We start from the raw sequence: 23,669 nt of genomic DNA on the forward strand, positions 1-23,669 counted from the left end.
GCCTTGTCTGATGACGTGACCCTGCCACCTCCCTCCTGCCCTTCATAGTCCGTTAGAATGCAACTGTCCCTCCTGTCTGTCCCGTATGGTTAGCTTGCTGCCCTTGCCTCTTTCCCCTCTGCTCTCAGTTATCCATGTGCCTGTCCCCTCTCTACTGCTTTCCATGGTCCACTGTGCTACACTTCCATCCCGCATGCCCTGTGTGGGTGTACAGTGCTGCTGCAACCCCTGACATCTGCACTGTAAGGTCAGTTTGGTGCCCCTGCCCATCTTAATCCTGCCCTCTGTTATCAAGGTCAACATACCTACCTCCATTCCTCCATGTTCCAATGTACCATACTTGCCAACATTTTGAACTTGGTATGAGGGAGATTTTGAAAAAACAAACACACATGAAGAGTCGATTACCCCCATTGACTTAGATTGAAAAAGCAGAGATTTTAGACAGGAGGCAGATAAAATGAAGCCCCTTTGGGCTTAAACATCAGGAGTCTCCTCTGTCTGAAGTTGGTATGTACGGTTGTATAGCCACTGCCTCTTCCTTCTGGCCTCAATGGTCTGTTACGCTGCCACAGCCTCTATTGCCTGTCCTGCATGGTTGGTTTGTTGCCCCTGCCCCCCTTGCCCCTTCTCTCCTTGGTCCGTTGTGCTGCCACTGCCCGCTCACCTGCCAAGTGTGGTCAACTTGTTGGATCTGCACCCTCCTCCCTGTCCTCCTATCCAAGTCCGTGCCCTTGACATTTGCCTCCCCACTGTATTCTAACGAACTTGGCAACGCTAAGCAACAGTATCAATGCACATTTCCTAATTTACCCAAGTATAAATGCTGTTAGGTAGTGCTCATACACTAATGCGCATCGTTGCCCTGATGTGCTTTCCGGTTTTTCATAGAAAAGACCGTAATAATAGAACCAAACAAAATGTACTAGCGGAGCACAACAATTATTTTAATCAAAAAGTCAAATATGACTATATAATTAGTAAATTGTGATACTGTCCACAATCCATATACATTCATATATTATTAACCTCAAGCAATGTAAATATTTATTACAGAAATTGGTGGCAATGATAAATAACATAAAACACCAGACCCCTACAGTAGACAACCAATCAACATAAAAGACATAATGTAAATAGATACAATAAAAGTCCATAATCTAACACAGAAATAAACTATGAGTCAAAGGACCGGATGATATTTTGTCGAATCCACATGTAACATCAGCTGACACGTGTTTCGTCCACACATTGGACTTCTTCAAGGATTAATCTCTCCATTTACCACTTGTATCTCCAAATGATATTCAAATCTCTTGGTATTGTGCGCACTAAGCTTGTTCAATGTACAAAAAAACTTGATGAACTAAAATTATATTATCAAAAAAATGAAAATCAGTTGCGTTTTTTTTGTACATTGAACAAGCTTAGTGCGGACAATACCAAGAGATTTGAATATCATTTGGATTCGACAAAATATCATCCGGTCCTTTGACTCAGTTTATTTCTGTTTTAGATTTTGGACTTTTATTGTAGTTATTTACATTATGTATTTTATGTTGATTGGTTGTCTACTGTAGGGGTCTAGTGTTGTATGTTATTTATCATTGTCACCAATTTCTGTAATAAATATTTTCATTATATAAACTTATGAGAACCTACATTGCTTGAGGTTAATAATATATGAATGTATATGGATTGTGGACAGTCTCATAATTTACTAATTATATAGTCATATTTGACTTTTTGATTATCAATACTTTAGAAAAAAAGAAAGAAAGAAAAAAATGTTGTGCTCCGCTAGTATTCTAATGAACAACTATATTGCTAACATTCTATATTCATTATATAACAGTGGCATATCTGACATCTTGATGTAATCTAAACTGTAATACCTAAAGCATTTGCTTTAGAAATTATAACAAGTATTTGCAAGGCAATAGGTCACGAATTTGCTGGAGTTAGAGCTACTGGTGTTGTAAATTCATAACTGCACTTTTCTTGCCACATACATTAGTCAACCCTGCCTCATAATTTGGTCTTTTCCTGCCACATAATTCCAGTGGCCCTACATATAACTAAAAACATCTATCTACGTCCTTTCTCTATCTGCAGGAAAAAAAGAAACTGTTGCCATTTAGCATCCTAATTTAAACCTGCTATACTAATTCATGCTAATTGCACTGCACTACGTCACAGCGTTTTTAGTAACGTTTGATCCTTTTGAGCTAGAAATAGATCTTTTCAGTTACATTCTGCAGTTTATGTAGCAAATGATGGATTATGCAACATATCCAAAATGATGCAGAAAATGCTAACTCTTGACAAATAAAACAAGGAGGGGAGCAGATAAAGGAGCTTGTGAAAGTTATGACACAACTAAACTCACCAATACAATTTTGAAGAAAAAGCGTTGGCTGCAGTGTTCACGTAGCAGAACATAAGATGTTAATGGGACATACATGGGATCTTGGATGTTTTGTAAAGCTTTTTGTGAGATCGGAACCATACTAATATGTTACTACTCAATACAAAACAATAATTCGTGCTCTGCGCCGAAAAGTGCTTGCACGCCTCGTCCGAGGTCGTACGCACTATAGAATTTTTATACCCACAAAATCACTCACAAGTGACGCTGTGTGCGTTTTGCAACGGCTGGTGTGCGTTTTGCAACAGCTGCTTCCATTATTTGCGCTACTTTATTTATATACCTCTGGTTGGGCTTAACACATGCAGGTGAGCATGGCACGCCCTTATCTAAAAGATGTCTTCATATCTGCAATAAATGCCAAATATGCCTGGCAAGGAAACCACTTCCCTTCCTTTACCCCCCCCCCCTGCCTGCTCAGCTCCCTGTTTCTACGGAATCTCTCAAGGTCCCCACCCACCCCACGTCCCAAGTGAACGCAACATTATGCTGAACCAAAACAAAACCTTTTTAAAACAGGAAAACATATAAAAAAAATTTTTTTAAACTAGAACAGCAAGCATCTGGTAACGACATTCCCTGTTCAAGCAGTGTTCTAGGATATAATCAGAACACAATCTGCCTGCATAAACTACAGATTAAAAATACTTGTGTTTTGAATTAAATTTAGGGAGAAGTCGCTGGGAAACAAAATGTGAGTTTTAAAACCAGTATAAAAAGTAATTTAGACAAGGGATGATGTAATGAAGCTTAAGGAGGTGGTGCAGGGAGTGAGACGTATCAGTGAGTGCGGAGTAAAAACAATAATAGGAATACTAAGGTAAACGTCATACTCACAGCGAGGTAAGAGATCATCAGGAGCGTGGGCGCTTACTGAGGTACGTAATGTCCGATACAAAATAGTAGAGAAAGGGGGCAGGCTGCAGACAAGATAAGAATTAATCCCAGGATAAGCGCAGAGTGGCTGCCACTATAGAAGCACATGTAATGACTGAAGGTGCAAGGGCAGCTAGTTGAAAGATGGTGCCACAGGCTGGTAGCTGACATGGTGACATGTTGTAGGCTCTGAGCACTGCTTCACTCGAAGCTCGAGATGCATCTTCCCCATAAATAAAACAAGATCCCACTGCTTTCTACCCAGTGAGACCAGGCATCTCTTATCTGCAGCTGTCATTACCCCGTGGTGTCTGCTGAGGTGATGAGTACACAGCCGCTGCCCCCGTTTGAGCCATTTTCATAAGTGCTCCTCCACACAGCTGCCATCGGCCTCTCACGCACCCGGCTCTGTGTGCTGTCTCCGCGCACCAGAGTTGCTTGACGCCCTGCCCTTTCCCTGGCCGGACAAGTGCACTCGCACCTGCAAGCAGCAGGCATGGCCTACCGTTCCCAGCCCCACTCCCGGAGCACGTGTGATGGCAACATGCCAGAGACCGGCGTGAGCACACATCCTGTACATACCGAACGCCTAGATCAGGGAGAGCCACAAGGATTCTATGTCAGGACTGGAGGCTTCGGATTATGCTTCTCTTTACTTTACTGAAACACAGCAGCCAATAGAAGTATAACAAAATTCAAAACTACAAGTCCCATGAGCCCCAGTCCACCAATCATGGCTCTATTCTGTCCATAAATAGCCTGAACGCTATAGTCCTTCCTCTTTCTTTGCTGCTTCAGCAGCCAGATAAGTGATGTGCGCAAATGTGCGTGTACTTTGTGTAATTTATGCTGTTATTAAACGCGAGCGCGTTTGTAAGCGTTTTTGCTGTTTAACTGCTTATGCCTTGTAGGAGCTTAGACTTTAATTTCTACAATTATTTTAATTTAGCCCCTTTTGCCGGCGTGGAGTGGGAGCAGGCCGTTATCTGTGAGCGTACGCTCACTGTGAAGAGGACGCTGTCCTCTTTCTATGCCCATGGACGCGCAGGCGCGTTGAGAGGATCGGAGGTTTTTTCCGACCGGCTTCTCAACGCGTGTGCCTCGGTGGACATTCAGAGACACAGTACTCAAATTGAACGGCCAGTTATCGCACGACGGGGGCTGCAACAATACCAGAGAGCTTGGCTCAGGGGGCATTATAAAATCTAAATTATAAATTATATTTCTGTATTCCAAAATATTACTTGCCAAGCAGGTGGCTCCCTCCACATTACAAACTACCGGCTGTGCAGCTTAATAGCTGTATTTTAAAGAAGCATTATTCACCTGCTCAGGGTCTTTGCCCCCCCCTCCGCTAACTCCTCCATTACTTTGGAAGTTTAATATGGCGTACTACGCCAATGATGAGCAGTATGAAGAATTGCAAGAGATGCCCTTAGAGCATCAAATGGAGGAAAGATTTGTGGAGGCACTAGGGCACCACGTGCAAGACTCCGTGAATTGGGTGCTAATTCAGGACCTGAAACCTTTTACCCAACCTCTGACTAATTTTGCTAAAAGAGAGTTTTTGGGCAAGAGTAGTCAACAACCTTGCTTACAATCTAGTGATCCCAATGAGACGATGGGTTTCACCCTGCAGCGCTCAAGTGGCGGTTCTTCTGCATAAATTTTAGCGCAAATGGCAACCTCTTTGTTGCGTGACCATGCTTAATGAGGATTTCCCCCTCCTCAGGATACATCCCCTAACTTGCTGCAACCCTCTCAATCCAGTTATCAAGACCCTTCTTCCTCTAAATCAGACTCAGAGGATTCGCAAGCAGACCCCCAACCGCGCAAAAAGCAACGCAAAACGCGGCATTCTATGTCTGAGGTCAACCCTCCACCGGGCAAGAACCTCTTATTCTCACCCGAAGATATTATCCACCCACGCTCCACTGAATGGATTCCTAATCAAGAAGTTGCCAACTACGTCCAAGATAGGCTATGGAAAAGTTTCGAGAAGGAGGTGCGCACACCCTCAGGTCGGAATGCCCTCGTCCCTCCCTTCTCTATAAGGTGGCGGAAACACCCGAATTGGACCCCAGCATGGCGATCTTCCTCCGGAAATTCGCCAAAGACCCAAAGAAGGGTCTAGATCGTGCCTGGAGAGGCTGCCAAGACAAATTACTGGACGTGTCCGGTCCCTTAACAAAAATATTGGATCTGGCCATCCAATCTAAAGAATCTGAGACTCCCTTGGATACGGAAGCGGTGTTACAATGGGCTCAGAGAGCAATCTGCCTGCTTGGCAATGCCAACTGCGCCATGTCAACTGAGCGCAGACGATCCTTCCTCATTCGTTTGGATCATAAGCTTGCGGAATTGGCCAATAATGAGGCGGCTCGTGAGCCAATGGTATGCTCTTTGGAGATAAATTTATTTCCAATTCGAGCAAATATGTTGCGACTTTCACTGCCCTGGACAAAGCCAAATCCAACATTAAAAAAGTGTTCAACAACACTCTTTTTGCCCGGGCCGGACGTTTCAGAGGCCGAGCGTCAGGCCGAAGATAGCAGGCTTCCAGATACGCCTCTCAAGGTAACCGAGGGGGTTATTCTGCCCAACATAATTTCTACCCCAACCGCTACAGAGGACGTGGTCGCTCCTCCAGAGGATATCGTGGAGGTAACTCCAACCAAGACACATCAAATTCAGGTGAGAATTATCCCTCCTTCGGAGGTCATGTTGGGGGGCAGGATACCATTTTTTCTCCCAGCCTGGAGGTTAATTACCCAAGACCCTTTGGTTCTACAAACAGTTCAAGGTTTCCAATTAGAATTTTACACCTCCCCGATGCAAAAGAACCCTCCTATGCCTCTCCTTTTTTCCCTCGCAGATCGCGAGTTCATAGAAGAGATATTCTCTCTCATTCAAAAAGGAGCTATAATACAAAATTCTCCTCACCCACAAGGATTCGCCAGCACAATCTTCTTAGTCCAAAAGAAGGGCGGCAGCTCCAGGTTGGTCCTGAACCTCAAACATTTCAACTCTTGGATGGTGTATCGCCATTTCAAGATGGAAGGCATACACCTCCTCAGAGACCTCTTAAGAGGCAAGGACTGGATGGTGTGGCTGGATCTCAAAGACACCTACCTCTCAGTTCCAATTTTTGCCCCTCACAGACGTTTTCTGCAATTCCAATGGGGTTCCCATTGGTTCGAATTCAAAGTCCTCCCCTTCGGCCTTTCCTCAGCTCCTTGGTGTTTCACCAAACTTCTGCGCCCAGTGGTCCAGTTTTTAAGGGAACGAGCAGTGTGTCTAATTATTTACCTGGACGACATTCTTATTATGGCTCAAGACAAAGATCTTGTACTGGCTCACCTAAATTGGACAATACAATTAATACAGGACCTCGGGTTTGTCATCAATTCCGAGAAGTCTTGTTTAATCCCAACTCAGAACATAGAATTCTTAGGTTTTCAAATAGATTCTTTGACAGCCTTGCTAATTCTTCCGATCAACAAACCGAATCTGATCAAGAAAGAGTTGAGGAGAGCGCTTGCCTCTCCGACTATATCATTGAGGACGCTAGCGAGACTAGTTGGGCTTTTAGCATCGTCCATTCAGGCGATTTTTCCGGGCCCCCTACACTACAGCGCCCTTCAGAGATTGAAGATTCTCTACCTTCAAAAGGGCCTTCAATACTCTGAGTTAGTTCCCCTGTCGGAGGAAGCCAAGACAGAGATGTCATGGTGGCTAGCCCACATGGATGCATGGAATGGCAGAGCGATTTTTCCTTTCAGTCCAGACGTGGTAATAGAGTCAGATGCCAGCCGTTGGGGCTGGGGGCACGTTGCGGATCTGTGGAGACGGGGGGACGCTGGTCCCCGGGGGAATTGACATACCATATCAACTGCCTGGAACTCCTTGCAGGAGCTTTTGCCCAGATCTCTTGCCCCCCGCCGGGCTCATTGTTGTATCCTTCTGTGGATGGACAATGTTTCCGCGGTCAGATACATCAATCGTCTGGGGGGGACCAGATCTCGTCTCCTAGCAGAGATAGCAAAAGAATTCTGGCACTTTTGCCTCAGTCAGAAAATTTCGGTGGTGCGGAGTACATTCCAGGCATTACCCACACAACAGCGGATTGGAACTCTCGATTACTTTGAGATGGCAGCGACTGGAGGCTCAATCCGCGAATTTTTCAAGCGCTCCAACTACGTTGGGGGACATGTCTGATGGATTTATTTGCCTCCCGATTGAACAGTCAGGTTCCTTGTTTTTTCAGCTGGAAGCCGGACCCTCAAGCGAAGGGGACGGATGCTTTCCTGCAACGGTGGCCAAGGGAACTTCTTTATGCTTTCCCTCCTTTTGTGATGATTCCTCGCGTCCTGGCACAAGTTCGTCACCAACGCTCGGAGGTCATTCTGATAACTCAGTTTTCGAGTGCTCAGCCTTGGTTCCCTTCTGCAATGAGTCTGTCTTGCGACTTTCCGGTGAAGATTGCATGGTCTGTGGACCTTCTCACGGATCCGTTGAACAAATTTCACCCACTAATTCTGCAGGGATTGTTAACCCTGATGGCGTGGAGACTTTCAGGCGACGATGGCAAGTGCCTGGAGTTTCGGAATCAGCAATGTTTTTCTTATCCCAATCTTGGGCCCCTTCCACTCAGAAAAGATATGAACAATCCTGGAGGAAGTGGGTATGTTGGTGAAATACAAGGAATGTGGATCCCCTGGGGTCAGAAATTCATGTCATAGCCAATTTCCTTTCTGAATTGGCCTCCCAGGGTTTGGCATATAGGACAATTAATAATTGTCGCTTAGCCCTCTCTGCTGGTCATCCTCATATCCAGGGGAAACCAGTAGGCGAACACCCTCTGATTTGTAAATTGCTTAGAGGTATTCGTATGGTTAAACCCCCTCAACCGAAATATAACTCTTTGTGGGACGTCAACATTGTCTTACGTTTCCTTAGAGATTGGCCGGATAATGCAGGCTTATCTCGCAAGCAACTATCGGCAAAATTGACAATGCTATTATGTCTGCTCTCGTGCAGAAGAGTCTCAGATGTTAAAGCTCTGGATTTATCAGGTAGAGTATTTACTCCAGAAGGAGTATCTTTTTCCATTACTAGACGTACAAAAACCTCATCTAAATATATTTCCTATCCTTCTTTTCCACATAATAGGAAACTTTGTGTAGTTCAATGTTTGAAAGTATACGAAGATTGTACACGAAAATTCAGACAGATTGTTTTTGGACAACTATTGATTTTGTTACAAAAACCTTTTCGTCCAGTCACTGCAGCAACCTTGGCTCGTTGGGTCAAGTGGTTATTAGCCGAAACAGGTATTGATATAAGTGTTTTTGGAACTCATTCTCTTAGAGGAGCTATGGCCTCAAAAGCTTTCGCTACTGGAGCCAGACTGGAGGATATTATGGCTGCACTTTCAAGGTTTTTTATCACAAACCCATTGTTGATGTAGTGTCAGAAGTAGTAAATAGACTTTAAACTAGCATAATCCAAAGCCTCCGGTCCAGACATAGAATAAAACATTTTCTAGCTATCGCGTCAAGAATTTTAGATTCTATTAAGGACCCGGAGGTGAGGATTATCCCACCCGTTATGCACATTTTATTGCAATGGTGTTATAAACATTATATTGAATTGTTATAGCATAAAATGTGTATGAAATACCCTCCCAAGGTATACCTCGATATTAGTTAGATGCTCCTGAATGAGACAAAAAAATCAAACACGACTTCGTGAAATTTTCCGGTGGATCACGGCATGTTCAGTTAAAGTCTCCAGAGTCAATGAGATCGTTTTCAGAAGACCAGGAGAGAGTTCGTTGTCAAGTTCTGCAAGTTTTATGCATGTTAGAAATGGTTTCGCAAAGAAAGAGGAAGGACTATATCGTTCAGGCTATTTATGGACAGAATAGAGCCATGATTGGTGGACTGGGGCTCATAGGACTTGTAGTTTTGAATTTTGTTATACTTTTATTGGCTGCTGTATTTGTCAGTAAAGTAGAGAGAAGCATAATCCTCGCCTCTGTGTCCTTAATAGAATCTAAAATTCTTGACGCGATAGCTAGAATTTTTTTAATTCTGAGGTAACAGCAAGGACCTGTCCGGCCCTATGCACTCTTGGCCCCACCTATAAAAGGGGGGAGGGGAGAACATCAGCAGCACAGACGCTTGCCAAAGCTGAACAGCCCTGTTTGAGAGCCTCTCTTATCAACATGGCGCCCGCTTTAAATCTTCATAAAACAGGAAGCCCAGAGGTTGTGAAAAGGGGGCCTCGCAGATTAAAGAAAACGTGCAGCTGCAATGTTTAATCATGAAGTGCTTCACTATGAAGGGCGCGGCATGATTAAGATGCTGCGTTAGAGCGACACTGGTGGAGGTGGGGGCGTGCTTCACATGGAGGGCCGGAGGAATACTGAAAGCTAACTGCAACGCTACCTCCTTGGAAGTGAAAAACAAAACCTTTCATCAGCACTGCAAGCAACTGCTCTGGACTAATCACACATTTAAAAAAAAAAAAGTAGTCCCGAAACCATGCTTTAAACACGTTACAAGTAGTTGGCCGGTGCTCTCGAGGAGGGCTAAACACCGGAAAGGCAGGACATACGCAGGCATTTGACAAATTAAATCAGGGGAATTTTAAAAGGCAAGCACACCAACAAATGAGAGTGATGGGCATGAGATGGGCATGGTTAAAGACCACAGAATAGATGACAACAGGTATGCTCAACCTAAAAATGAAGGGTCCTATTCCCATAGAAATTATGGTTAGTACTCTAGAAAATTAAAATGAGGACATATTTTCTGAGTTCTCAAATAGTGACAACACCTTTAAATTATTTGCTATCTTTATGTTGTTTTTTTTACCCAGTTGAACACTTGATTATATGTTGCATTTAGACGAGAGAATGAGGCGTTACGGCCAGAGCTGCAGACTTTGCAACTGGGAAACCAGGTTTGAGTTTCCGCGTCAGTTCGACATCCTGAGATTCTGGGCAGATCACTTAATCTCCCCATGCGTAAAGCCCAAAAGGAATATGTTCTTGTGCAATGTAACTGATGCTCATGTAAAGCACTCCAATACATTTGGTTCAAGCCTGTGCTATATAACACTGCAAAACAGATAAATAAGTGTTTTGCACATTTCTGTCATTAGTCTATCCTTGGGCTACATTTGGGTGATGTTTGTCCTACAATTGGGCTCTTTTTATCTCTGATGGGCATCTTGGGAGACTTACTTGTTATGGATCTTCCTAACTTCCTCATTTACTGCAGTATCCTCAGTAAAAATGCTTTCAATTTTCAACTTCGATTCCATCAAGATGGGAGTCAGATATGTGACACTCCTCGCATAAATTCAGAATGTTAGCACTCTGTTTGCTCATTAGAACTTTGTAATAAAGTCGTTGATCACCAGGGAGTTAACTAGCAGTCTGCTGCTGGTGTTGAAAATGCATGTTTCAGTCTGTATGTCAGAATATTTTAATGAAATAGAAGAGGATGGTATTTGAGAACTCACTTAAAACGTGTCCTAATTTTTCTTTCTAAATCACTAACCGCAATTTCTTAATTTCTATGACAAAATGAACCCCACCATTTTGTTCCTTCCTAAATTAAATGTTCTCTAGTTGTTCTTTAGAGCACACTGGGAGGCTCCAGTAGCACAAAAGGGAATCAACTGGCAAGCTTCTCCTGTTGGAAGTACAGGTTTTATTGAGAAAGTCAGGCTTCATTCCCGTATGGCTGAAAAAGATAGTGTGAATTTACAAAAAATAAGCTTTTGTTTTAGCTTCTGGAGCACCTTCCATAACCTTTATGGGGAAAACATGAGAAAACTTTTCTCTCAAACATGATTCTTGAAATCCCACTAGAAGACATTCTCACAGGTTAAACTCACTTTAGCAACAAATGATTTATACTGTTACCCTACAAAGTATATAATGCAGTCTCTGAAACAGACTAATACAGAATAGTTTTCAATATGAGTCACAGAACAGATGGGGGCTACACTCGAGATGTACCCACTGCATCCAGCAACTCTGGAAGATTTGATTTCTTAACCTATGGCTAACCATTGCTAAATCATGCCTACGAGTGAAGAAAGGAAATTTGAAGCTCCTTATGAAGTTCCTGTTTTCCTTAAGAGTAAGACAAAGCTTTATGCTAGTTTAGTAGTTCTGACCTGAGGAATGTCCCATTCTTCAAGCACTTGTACACATTTTCTGATCAAGGGTAGCAAAAGGATAAAACTCTATGATGAGAATGTCTACAAATCAGAAACTTAGCAATGCATACAGTGAACCGCTAGGAAGATATGGACTCCATTTTATGAATGTCAGGAAGGCTCTGAACACTAAGCGGATAGCCCGCAGCTCCATAAGGTTGATGAGGAGCCAGGACACTGCTAGAGACAGAAAAATTACAGTCTACCGTTTCTTTCACAAGAGGTTATCATAATGCATCACAAGAAGAAATTAGAAAAAGATCATACCACTCATAAGAAAGGTGTACACAAGATTTCTCCACAGTCTCGAAAAAATGGCATAGCCTGAACTTTAAAATATATTCTGGATCAGTAAAAAAGTCACTAAGGCCCTCCAACTCTGCTTTAAAAGCAATTCCGTAGAACCACACAGCAATCTTTGTGCTATTTCCTCAATTTGGTTCTGCATGAGGTAGCAGAGCTGCAGCATACCCACAAATCTGTTTTAATCCTGGCAGCGTAGAAGCGATTATATAGTGCTATAAGGAATATGGGCCCTGATCTCCAATTTCAACAATATGTAGCCACAGTATTTTCTAGAATTGCCTTTGCTTGGTTCTGCAGACAGTGTAACATGCTCAGACTTTGTCTAGGTTTCCTGAATAGAGAGCCCTGGAAGAATCCCACTATTATTTTATTGTCAAATTGTATATCCCCCAAAGAGTACTACATATTTTCAAGAGACTGAAACCAAGATGTACGATCAAACCAATTGACCTCCCCAGTGGAAGCACCAAGACCTGTTAAGACAAAGGAATGTCAATACTATAGGTTGGCACACAGACAAAGGCTACTCTCTAGGCTTCAAGGAAAAATACTACTTTCCATTGAACTAGGAGAGCAGCTCTTGCACAAAAGCTCAATAATGAACTCTTGAATTTGATGTGTCCCATTTAAAACCCACAAACTGTAACTGAAGTACATGGTGTGAAAGGTGCCTTCTGGCAGCTATTAAACTAGTTAGGATGGATTTCAAACTTTCTATTGATATACCTTACATTTTTAATGAGATAGTCATTCAAATGTATACTTTCCTACCCAGGGTAATTTCAGATTTTGATTTAAGCCAGGTGTGAATTTGTGTAGGTTTCTGTTAATTGTATAACCCCTGCTGAGCAGTGCTGGCTTACATTAAATATTATGTGACAAAATCCAAGATAATTATGTGTATCTTACAGAGCTCCAGAAGCTGAGGATTCTATGTGAAACAGACTTAAACATGAAGCTTGATGAACTGTCTCTTGCACACATATCAGAATGCTAATTGTGCCATTAACACAAAACTACATTAACCTCTACAAAAGACATAGTGGATACTACAGCTTTCTAAGCATCAGACAATTACTTTAGTCTTCTTGTGGCCTGGGTAGCCAACACTGATTCATTAATGGAACTATTTGTTTTAATAATTAAGAATAGGGCTAGAGGGGGTCTGGAGGTTGAGTTTCATCTCCAACAACTACTGCACTGTACTATATTATGTGGTCAATGCCAGAGAATATGGTGGAGGAAAAAAAAGTGGAGGAAAGGGAGCCCACTAATAAAGAGGGTTGTCCTGAGGAATCAATCTCCATACGCATCCATCTCTCGCAACATCCTTACTGGTTTATGTCTTACCCCATGAATGAACCTTGCAAATCACTCTCAACCTGATACCCACATTACCCAAAATCCCTGTCATATGACAACCAAGCCAGCCGAAGGGAAAATGTAGGGAGACTGGATTAGCCAGTGAGATTTTGATGTCAAAGAGTTACATAATGTGATTTTCATCACAGGGCCCACAGGTTCATTCTCCAGGTCTTCCAGGTTCTCCTCTACAAGATATTTTACTTTCTTAGAAAAAGAAAAGGATCTCAATGGAAAATCTATTACACAGCTATTTGTTTTTATTTTGGATTTCCCAATTCACAAGCAGACTAAAGGGTCTTACAGATCTTGAATTCACCAAATTCATGAAAGTGCAACACCATTAGATAGAATGGTGTGCAATGTTCCCAAATTCAGTACTGTTTAGAGACATATGGCGTATGGATGACGCGTTCCTGCATAAACCTCCCAATTGATCATCACAAATTAAACAGAATGGCGGACCTGTTTAATTATCCCAAGGGAAACCGAAGATTAACATCTAAGTACTGGCATCTAGCAAGAAAGCAACTCTATTAGCTGTGAAAAAATGAAAAACCTTAGAAGCCAACCACCTATTCGAAGTAAAAGCAAAAAAAGGGGAACACAAAAAAAATACCTGATTTGAGATACATCAGTATATAGCATGCTTTACGATGATGCACCTGAAAATAAAATCTAACTTCCCAGTATAGTCAAAAATCTAATAACCATTGTTAAGTCAAAAAATAATATTCCATATTGTTAAAAACAAACTCCATTCCATAGAAGAGTCACAAACACCTATGTGTGTTCAAGTAACGCACTGGAACTCAAGGGTATCATACCATTGTGCTGTAAGTGAACCCCAAACGTTTCCGTGAGCAAATAAGTACCAAGGATCCTTCTCACAAATCCAGGCATCAAAACGTGCATACAGACAATAAAAGTTATCAGAGAACACATCAGCCATCCCTACAAAGGTTAAACACTAATACTTCAAGATGAAAAATCTGAAGAATTCATTTTAGAAGGCAAATCCGCACATGTTAAGGATGATAGAAGTTTGATATCATCGTACTTGATAGACCTTGAACGCCTCACTGTGACCGAACAGCCAAGTGCAGCTCCACTCCAAACCAAAACCACAACAAAAGATAACGGGCAATTCCTGCACATAAGAGATGCACTGCACATAACCCGAACAAGAATTGTGAAAACACAAAAAAAAAAAAAAGAAAAAAACTTCCATCCTTGAGACAGGTTTGAATGCCCCAAGGTCTCCACACAAGCTATGAAGCACAAGCTCAATTTCACATTGACAGTTCGGAGCTCCCCAGGCCAGAACACCAAACTATCTCTAATCACATACTGAACCATGACATGCTCTATTGGAGGGGGCAAATCTACATACATCATTATGCTAAAGTTTCTACTCAACTTAACATATATCAGACTCCAACAACTGTTGTCCATTACAGAAAAATATGCACCATGAACTGGCACCAACATTACATTTATTTATATATTAATAAGAATCATAACAATCATAATTTTCCCAGCAATTCCAAGAAAGGTCCATACATATTCTCCACACAAATCATAAGATTAGTTGAACATAACATTTTGACATCTGACCATTGTTCAGGCTGTAAAATTAACTTTTTGAAGTAGTGTGCATTTTAATGTCCACATTAAGATCAAATTGTACAGTTTGTAGACACGTGATCCACCAACCTTCCTTACGGCGCAGCCTCAGATCTCTATCCCCACCTCTATGGGCTGGAATATGATCAATACCCATAAACAATATGTTACCCAGTTGCTTTAATTGAGGGTGATTAGTAAAATGAACACTCACATGGGATCTCAGGTCTGCATGTCTAATTGCTCCAATCTGTACAGACATAGCTGAAAACCTACAAAACTGTGCGTGCCAAAAAAAATAAAAAAAAAATAAAAGGGGGAGGGGGGATTCTAGCGGCATAACACTCAATGACAGCTTGTCCCTGTAGAATGAAATGACACCCCATGACACTACTATATTTCATATATATTCATAGCGTCTGGCTTAATGGCGAGTGGGCTGTGCAGCAGCGGGCCTGTATTACACCCCTGGAAATTTCAATTTAAAAAAACTTTAAAATCTGTGAATGAATTGTGTGTTACTTGCTGGACAGGTCGTGTCATTTAAAACATCCATTGATAAGAGACCATACAGTCACCAATTACCACCTACATACATGAAACCAAAAAAAATATTAACATTAAGCAGGAAGCCTTAACTGTGGTGGTACACAAGGAATAATGCTGTTGACCAAACAAAGGTTGTAAAGGTTTGCATAAAAATTAAGACTTTTTATACATGATCAACGTAACAACATTTACAACTCAAACGTTAAAACATCGGAATCAGTTATAATGAACAAAACCAGATACCTACTTATTTGCCATTTATTATGGCTACAGGATAATTGTGAGGCTAACACATAAGAACATAAAGCTGACAACCTACAGAGTTAACCATGTTCTTACCTGTTTTAACAGTGCCAATACAAAAAGCGGGAACAATCGTAGGGAGTAAGGAGCTATGAGACCAGGCTGTTGAATAGTCAGGACAGCTGTGCGATAGGCAGAAAGGGAATCTATTGCAGCGTTGACGAGGGCATCCCGAGCATCGCTCAAGCTGGCTGTAATAGTCCGATCAACAGCTACAACAAAAAAAAATGAATGCATCAAAGAAGCTTCAAAACAGTATTCATTGAACTGGCTATTAATATCAGTACTGGTTGACAAACATGCAGAAAAGTGTTCTTAGGTCGTTCATGCACCTTCACAAGTGGCACAATGGGGGTGCTTGTGCAGGGACCACAATTTAATGCGTCTCTCGTAATGAAGGCATTACATTTTTTCATTTGAAATTTCATTCAGATTGGTCCAGGGGGTACAGATCTCATTCAAATTCCTATAGGAATGTTTGCTTCCTATTGCAGGAAACTACTGGATTTTGCTGGTTTTGGTGTAAATCAGTTTACTAAAATGATTCACATTTTCTTTAATCGGTTAGCTAATTCCAACCATAAAACAAATACATAACAATTTCAGCAAATTAAAAATCACATATTTACAAACCTTAAAATACATCCAAATATAATTTCCCATACAAATTTCAATAAATAAAAACCTGTAGATAAGATTAAAAGGGATTTGCGCTATTCCACCATATTATGGCCCCCTTTAAAAAGGACCCTACACCCGACACACCGACACATCAGAGACCATGCGCAGCCACAAATTTGCTGGGCGGTACTGCACAAAGCCCCTTTCCTTCAACAGGGGGAGTAAAAATTGACACCTACATGGAGTATAAAAGTCACAAAAACAGAGTAAAATGGATCAGAGACTGTAGCGACACCCCATCTCATGGACAACTTTGTGTAGAATTTGGGTCAAACTGTCCCATCGGGAAGCACAAATTGTTTCTGATTACACCTAGCTGAAATCGTGAGATGAGTGTCCTTTACCAAACATTCGTTATCACCAAGAGGTACATCTATGGAGCCGCCAAAGTTTAACATTTGGAAAACCCTCAGATTTCTTCCTTAATTCCTCTGCCTCCCTCTTTGCTCCTAAAATGTTTCTCCTTTGCCCAGGGCCTAGCAGAGCCTGTTAAACACTCTAGAGTATTGAACATATTTGGGCGACCAAGGGATATAGCAGCTTCTCTTATGTATGACAGCCAGGGAATATCCAAAGCGTGATCACATATCATAAAGTCATGCAGGATTCCTCTATTTAAGGAGGCACACTCGTTTGACCAGATGGAGATCCATAACAACAAGGAAGCAATCTTGATAGCGTCCTCTACAAAATCCAAGTCCAATTCTGCATGTGTGCAAAAAGGCAGAGGTGTTTTGTCCCACACCTAACAGCCTTCTACAAAAACGATTTTCCTCTGTCATAGGTGCCCTGCTGAGTAGCCCCAGAATGATGCCCCATACATTTAAAACTGGGAGACATTTACGCCTGCACAGCTCCAACAGGATCTTTATCGGTTTATTACCCACTCTTGAGGCAAACTCAAAGGTGGCTCCTACAGTGGCATTAAAACGCACACATCTCCCAGAAATACAGGGTTTCCAAGGTTCCTTATCAAATGTTACCCCTAAGTAGGGAAATTCCCGTACATGGCTTATTAATTGGTTGCTAATCTTCAGCACACCCACCCTACTCAGAGGTTTGCCACAAACCATAAAATGTGATTTCCTACTATTTATCTCTAAGTCTAGGTCAGACATAACATTTCCATATGCTTTAACCACCTCGCGGAGACCAATCATGGTGCGGACCTTAAGAACCGCATAATCTGAATACATTAAGACCGGGACACACTTTCCATTTATTATGGGAACATCCTTACATTTTCCCACAAAAAAAATCATACAGCCCATTTGTGAATAAAAGAAAAAGGGTAGGGGCCAAAACACACCCCTGTAACACCCCTGCTGAGCCCAAAAGATTTTGTGCATTCCCCCTTCGACCCACATCTCACAGTTGTATTTGTTCCCAAGTGGAGGTAGCGGAGCAAATACACAATCTGGGGCTCCAAACCCATCCAAGTTAGCTTTTGCCATAATTTGCTTCGGTTCACTTTGTCAAAAGCGCAGCTGAGATCCATAAAAGCAGGATACAGGGTACACTTCTTTAAATTTTCTCATGTGGATTGGTAAATATAGGTAAACATTGCTCTTGAGTTCCAAAGCCCTTCTCTAAAACCATACTGCACCCTGCTCAGTACCTCATTTTCACTCATCCAATCCTCAATACACCTTAACACAATTCACCCCAGAATTTTCGTTGAGGAATCAAGGAGTGAGATTGGGTGGTAGGATTTTGGGTCACTATGATTTCCCTTTTATAGACCGGGATAATACACGCCAATTTCCAGGAAGTAGGGATCCCTGCACTGACTGCTGCATTTAAAACATTGAGCAATATAGGTGCCCACAGCTGAGGGCAACTTTTAATTAAATCCATGGGAATGGCATCAGGGTCCTGTGGCTTGTGGCTGGCACTACCCTGCACAACCTCCATCACCTCGAGTGTAAACCTGATAGCAGCCAGATTTGGGATATAAACAGGCAACTGATCCATTTCCACCCCTTCTGTTTGCCCCCCCCCCCCCCAGAAGATCCTACAAAAATGTCTCACCCAGACCTCAGGGGCCAACCCTTCTGACCTTTCTGTTTCAAAGGTGTCCCTATTTACAATCTTCCAGAACAGGCCTGGGTCCTTGGTGCTCGACGTGCGTTACAAGTCCTCGCAATCCTGCTCCTTAAGCTGCTTTTATAAAGTAGTCGTATCTATGCAGATTCTTAAATATCCAAATAAAAATGGCTTATGGCATTGTGTTTCACAAACCACCCAATATTATATCTAAATCAACATGATAAATCTTATATATACCTTAGCTGGCAAGTTTGCAAACAGAATTGAGAACTGATTTGGAAACTGGTTCAACCAATGCAAATTCAACCAAAAGAAAATCTGATTGGTTCAGATGCATCCTCTGGCAAAGTTTGTATCATTTCCAGTCAGCACTTTTAGCTAAAATGTAGGAAAACAATGTCAATGGGAAATGCTGTCCGGATCCTCCTCACTATTACTTGATCCCTTTTACCAATTTGCATATAATTTAGAACATATAACCTTAGAAAAATGGACTGAAGTTGGACATTTGTTTTTTACTCATTGAATAGTACCAAATGCACTAGGGCAAGCAGATGTATAAAATATGAACCTTTCAAACTGTTCCTGACGTTTAGTGCAAATACACAACTATATTAAACAAAATCCACCACAGAAGGTGCTGTTCTGAGTTTTGTTCAAGTTTGGTGTAATTCCATTGAGCAAATATTGTAACTGAGAGCAAAGGTTATATGAGACGTAACATGGGAAATGTTAATTTTAGATTCACCCATGCAACTACAATCCACCCTTTCTGAGTGATATTTGATATCGGGACTGTAGGCTGGATGGGGCAAGTGTCTGCCACATTTCATGGAGGTTCCTCATACCATATCAAAGTTGTTTTTAACCCAATCAGATTAATTTTTAATAAACATTGACTATGCCCTATCACTGTTATTGTGCACACTTTTAAAAATCAGGACAGCTTCAAGCTACACTATCAATCCACGTTTCCTCTAGTGCACAGTCATTCCAGAAGTTAGTTAAATCCTCTGTAGTCCATCCCCAAACAAAATTAATAAAATATATGAATTGGTAGGATTGTCTCGTGTGAACATATGTTTCTGTTGAATTACCTCATTTTGTCTGATCTGAGTAACGGGGTTGTATGGCGCTCGCAGGGCACACAGGGTTGCATAACTCACCACAACAATAGAAACCTGTGGATTACAGCCTCTTATTATAATTTCATGCCACATCTATGAGTCCCTTCAGGGCAGTTTATCTTTGTTATTAACATTTTTTAATGTTAGCAATTCCCATGCTAGAAGACCATCACTCTTGCTCCTGATGAACTAATTTGGAGCAGAGAACCTGTCCTCTATGTTAGCACAATATGCTAGCCTCCCAACCCATTCCAAGTGTGTGCTGTATACCTTTTTGCTCTTTCTAAGGCTAGATAAGGATAAGTTACTTACCTGTAAATCCTAGTTCTCTTCCAGGGGTATCCTCATCAAAGTCATAAACATTGAATATTCCCGCCCTTGTGCGGGGACCCCGGAGCATATATAAAATATACACATATTATACATGTGTAACAAACAGTCATGCAGGCTATCATGTTAAAAACAGGCTAAAATGCTTTATTTCCATGAAGTTTTTTTTTAAAAAATTTTTTTTTATATTAAATACTACAATAGAGCATAAATATGTACCCAAGCTCCTAAAACTAGGCTTAGGGAAGTAAGCAGTAGCAAACTCTAGAGAAAAAATAGAAAAAACTGCATTGAAAAACAATGAAGCATTCTTAGCCAATAGGCTGCATGCAGGTTAACACAGGAGAACCATAAAAACTTTGCCACCGTGCCTTTAAGGCCCTGAGCACCTCCAGTATCCCACCATGCCTCAGGGGTGAAGGAAAGGTGACAGTTGGTTCACAGTTAGGTCAGTTCTTTTTACGGTGACAATTTGTATAACTGATTCCAGACACAGTCTGTCCTGCACTTCTAGGAGACGTGCGTCCGGGGAGGAGGGTGGGTTGTTTATGACTTTGATGAGGATACCCCTGGAAGAGAACTAGGATTTACAGGTAAGTAACTTATCCTTCTCTTCCAGGGGATCCTCATCAATAGTCATAAACATTGAATAGATTAGCAAGCCCATCCCTAAACCCAGCGGACTGTCCGATAGAAGTGCAGGAATAGATATGTCTTACGCAAATAGATTTCTTAGAGAGGCCTGCCCCACTTGGGCATCCGCTGTTGCATCTGAGTCTAAACAATAATGTCTTGTAAACGTATGGACAGACTTCCATGTAGCAGCCTTACAAATCTCAGATATCGGAACATTGTTAAGGAGAGCAGCAGTAGCCGCTTTACCCCTTGTGGAATGCGCTCTAGGCCGCACTAGTAATTGTTTATTAGCTAGCTGGTAAGTATTAACAATACAAGAAACTATCCATCTTGATATTGTTCGCTTAGATGCTGACTCTCCTGTCCTTAAATGACCATAGTTTACAAACAAGCGGTTAGAGTGTCTAATCGATTTTGTCTTGTCCAGATAAAATTTCAGCACTCTTTTCAAGTCTAATGAGTGCAATGCTTTCTCTGCCGGAGTCTCCGGATTGGGAAAGAACGTCGGTAAAGATATGGTCTGATTAATATGGAATTCTGACACCACCTTCGGAAGGAAAGATGGGTGAGTTCGAAGAACCACTCTATTGTCATGAAAAACCGTGTACGGTTCTTTTGAAGACAAGGCCTGGATTTCACTGACCCTCCTCGCTGAAGTAATGGCCACTAGAAAAGCCGTCTTCCACGTAAAGTGTTGTAAAGAGGCCTTATGTATAGGCTCGAAAGGAGGGCCCATAAGTTTTGCCAGGACTATGTTCAGTTCCCATGGAGGAGAAGGCCTCCGAATTGGCGGAAAAACTTTCTTCAAACCCTCTAAGAAATCCTTGACTACAGGTTTTGTAAAGAAGGATTCCTGAGAAGGTGACTTGCGATAGGCTGTAATAGCAGACAAATGTACCTTAATAGATGATACCGGACTTCGCTAGATGAAGCAAATAGGACAGTATGACATCCTCCTGCGCCCGTATGGGATTATGACCTTTCTGACAGCACCATATGTAGAATCTCTTCCACTTAAAAGCGTAAGAACGCCGCGTGGAAGGCCGTTTGGACTCTTTCAAGATGTTCATGCACTCCTGCGAGAGCCCTAGGTGCCCATACTGCAGGAATTCAGGAGCCATGCTGTTAAGCTCAGAGAGGGTAGGTTGGGATGTAGAATCCTGCCCTCCATTCTGCTCAGAAGATCCGGTCTGCACGGCAGCCTCCTGTGAGGTTTTTCCGACAGGTTGAGGAGATCCGTGTACCAGAACTGTCGGGGCCATTGTGGCGCTATAAGAATCATTCTGGTCCTGGATCTGTAAAGTTTGCTGATCACTGCCGGAATGAGGGGAATCGGCGGAAAGGCGTAAAGAAATATCCCTGACCAGTCGATCAACAGGGCATTCCCTCGAGATCCCGGACGGTAGAACCTGGATGCGAAGTCTGGGCATTTCTTGTTTACTTCGTCTGCGAAGAGATCCAGTTGAGGCCGACCCCATTGCGCGAAGATGTATTCTGCGACTTCGCCGTGTAGGACCCAATCGTGAACGTCCTCCAGGTGTCTGCTTAGAAAGTCTGCTTCCACGTTCTGCTGACCTGGCAGGTGAACTGCTGTAATTGACATTCCTCTGGCCAGGAGCCAATGCCATATCGCTTGGGACTCTTGCGATAGGGGTAGGGACCTCGTTCCCCCTTGTTTGTTCAAGTAATACATTGTGGTTGTATTGTCCGTCTGTATCAAGAGAGTTTTCCCCTGAATTAGCGGTATGAAAGACTTGAGAGCCAGATGGACCGCTCTGAGTTCTAGCAGATTGATGTGGTACTGCTTTTCCTTGTCTGACCACAGACCCTGCGCTTGAAAAGGACCCAAATGAGCCCCCCATCCCTGAAGAGATGCATCTGTTACTAGGGTGTCGGATGGAAGCACCTGGTGAAACGGAGCACCCACTGACAGGTGAGGTCTGTGCATCCACCATCTCAATGACTGAAGTGCTACCGCCGGTAGCCGCACCGTGTCCTCCCAGCGACCTGTTCTTTGGCTCCAGTTGGTCTCCAATGCCTCTTGGAGGGGTCTCATGTGGAGTCTGGCATTTGGGACAATAAAAATGCACAATGCCATGGAGCCCAGCAGTGATGTCACCTGACGTGCCGTAGGTGCGCTGGCTCTCAACAGGTCCTGGCACTTCCTGTCTATTGAGGATAGTCGTTCCTCCGAAGGATACACTTTTTGGAGTTCTGTGTTTATGATAGCTCCTAGGTAGTGAAGATTCTGCGTTGGAATCAAAGTTGACTTCTGGTAATTGACCTGAAGACCTAGAGCTTCGCAAACTCCTAGTACAATGTCCCGATGGCTTCTCGCCTGCTCCGGATAAGAAGCCTTTAGTAGCCAGTCGTCTAGGTATGGATATATGTATATCCTTTGTCTTCGGAGATGTGCCGCCACCACTGCCATACATTTCGAGAAAACTCTTGGGGCAGATTTCAGGCCAAAGGGTAGAACTCTGAACTGGTAATGCTGTAACACTACTCGGAAGCGCAGGAATTTTCGATGTTTGGGAGCTATCGGGATGTGAAAGTACGCATCCTGTAGGTCGATGGAGCACATCCAGTCTCCCTGATGCAGTTGAGGGAAAATCTGGTGAAGCGCTAGCATTCTGAACTTCTGCTTCCTTATGTATTTGTTCAGCAGCCGTAGGTCCAGAATTGGCCTGAAAACGCCCTCTCGACCCTTCTTTGCCACTAGAAAGTAACGGGAGTAGACCCCCTGTCCTCTGTGTGCAGGTGGAACCTTTTCTATGGCATTCTTTTTTAGGAGGGCGAGAGCCTCCTTGCGTAGCAAGCTGAGATGAGATGGATTGTCTTTGGTTGGTGGCAAGCGTGGTGGAGGCTGTTTGAAAAGAAGAGAATAGCCATGTTCGACAATATTGAGCACCCATTTGTCTCTTGTGATAGAGTGCCACTCGTGAAGATAAGCCGTAATACTTCCCCCCCACCGGAGTGGTGTACAGTGTCGAGGGAAGCGAGATTTCATTGCTTGGTGGGTGCTTTCGGAGTGGACTGTTGAGGTCTACTTGACCCTCGCTCCCTTGTGTTTCTCCTTTGAAAAAGAGGGCGTCCCTGTCGTTGCTGTGACCTTTGCGACCAATGAGGGGTTTGAACCCTCTGCTGGAAAGGGCGCC

General features: G+C 42.7%; 1 protein-coding gene across 1 annotated transcript in view; it reads right to left on the minus strand.

Moving 5' to 3' along the window:
* Positions 1-23,669, minus strand: part of SEC24A (SEC24 homolog A, COPII coat complex component) — a 446,244-nt gene that overhangs the window by 53,811 nt on the left and 368,764 nt on the right. Inside the window, exon 18 of the mRNA XM_069199250.1 lies at positions 15,725-15,900. Within this exon, the coding sequence (XP_069055351.1) occupies positions 15,725-15,900 (176 nt within the window). The remainder of the gene's footprint in view (positions 1-15,724; positions 15,901-23,669) is intronic.

This window comes from Pleurodeles waltl, chromosome 7, assembly GCF_031143425.1.
Source record: "Pleurodeles waltl isolate 20211129_DDA chromosome 7, aPleWal1.hap1.20221129, whole genome shotgun sequence".
In the NCBI taxonomy this organism is placed as follows: domain Eukaryota; kingdom Metazoa; phylum Chordata; class Amphibia; order Caudata; family Salamandridae; genus Pleurodeles; species Pleurodeles waltl.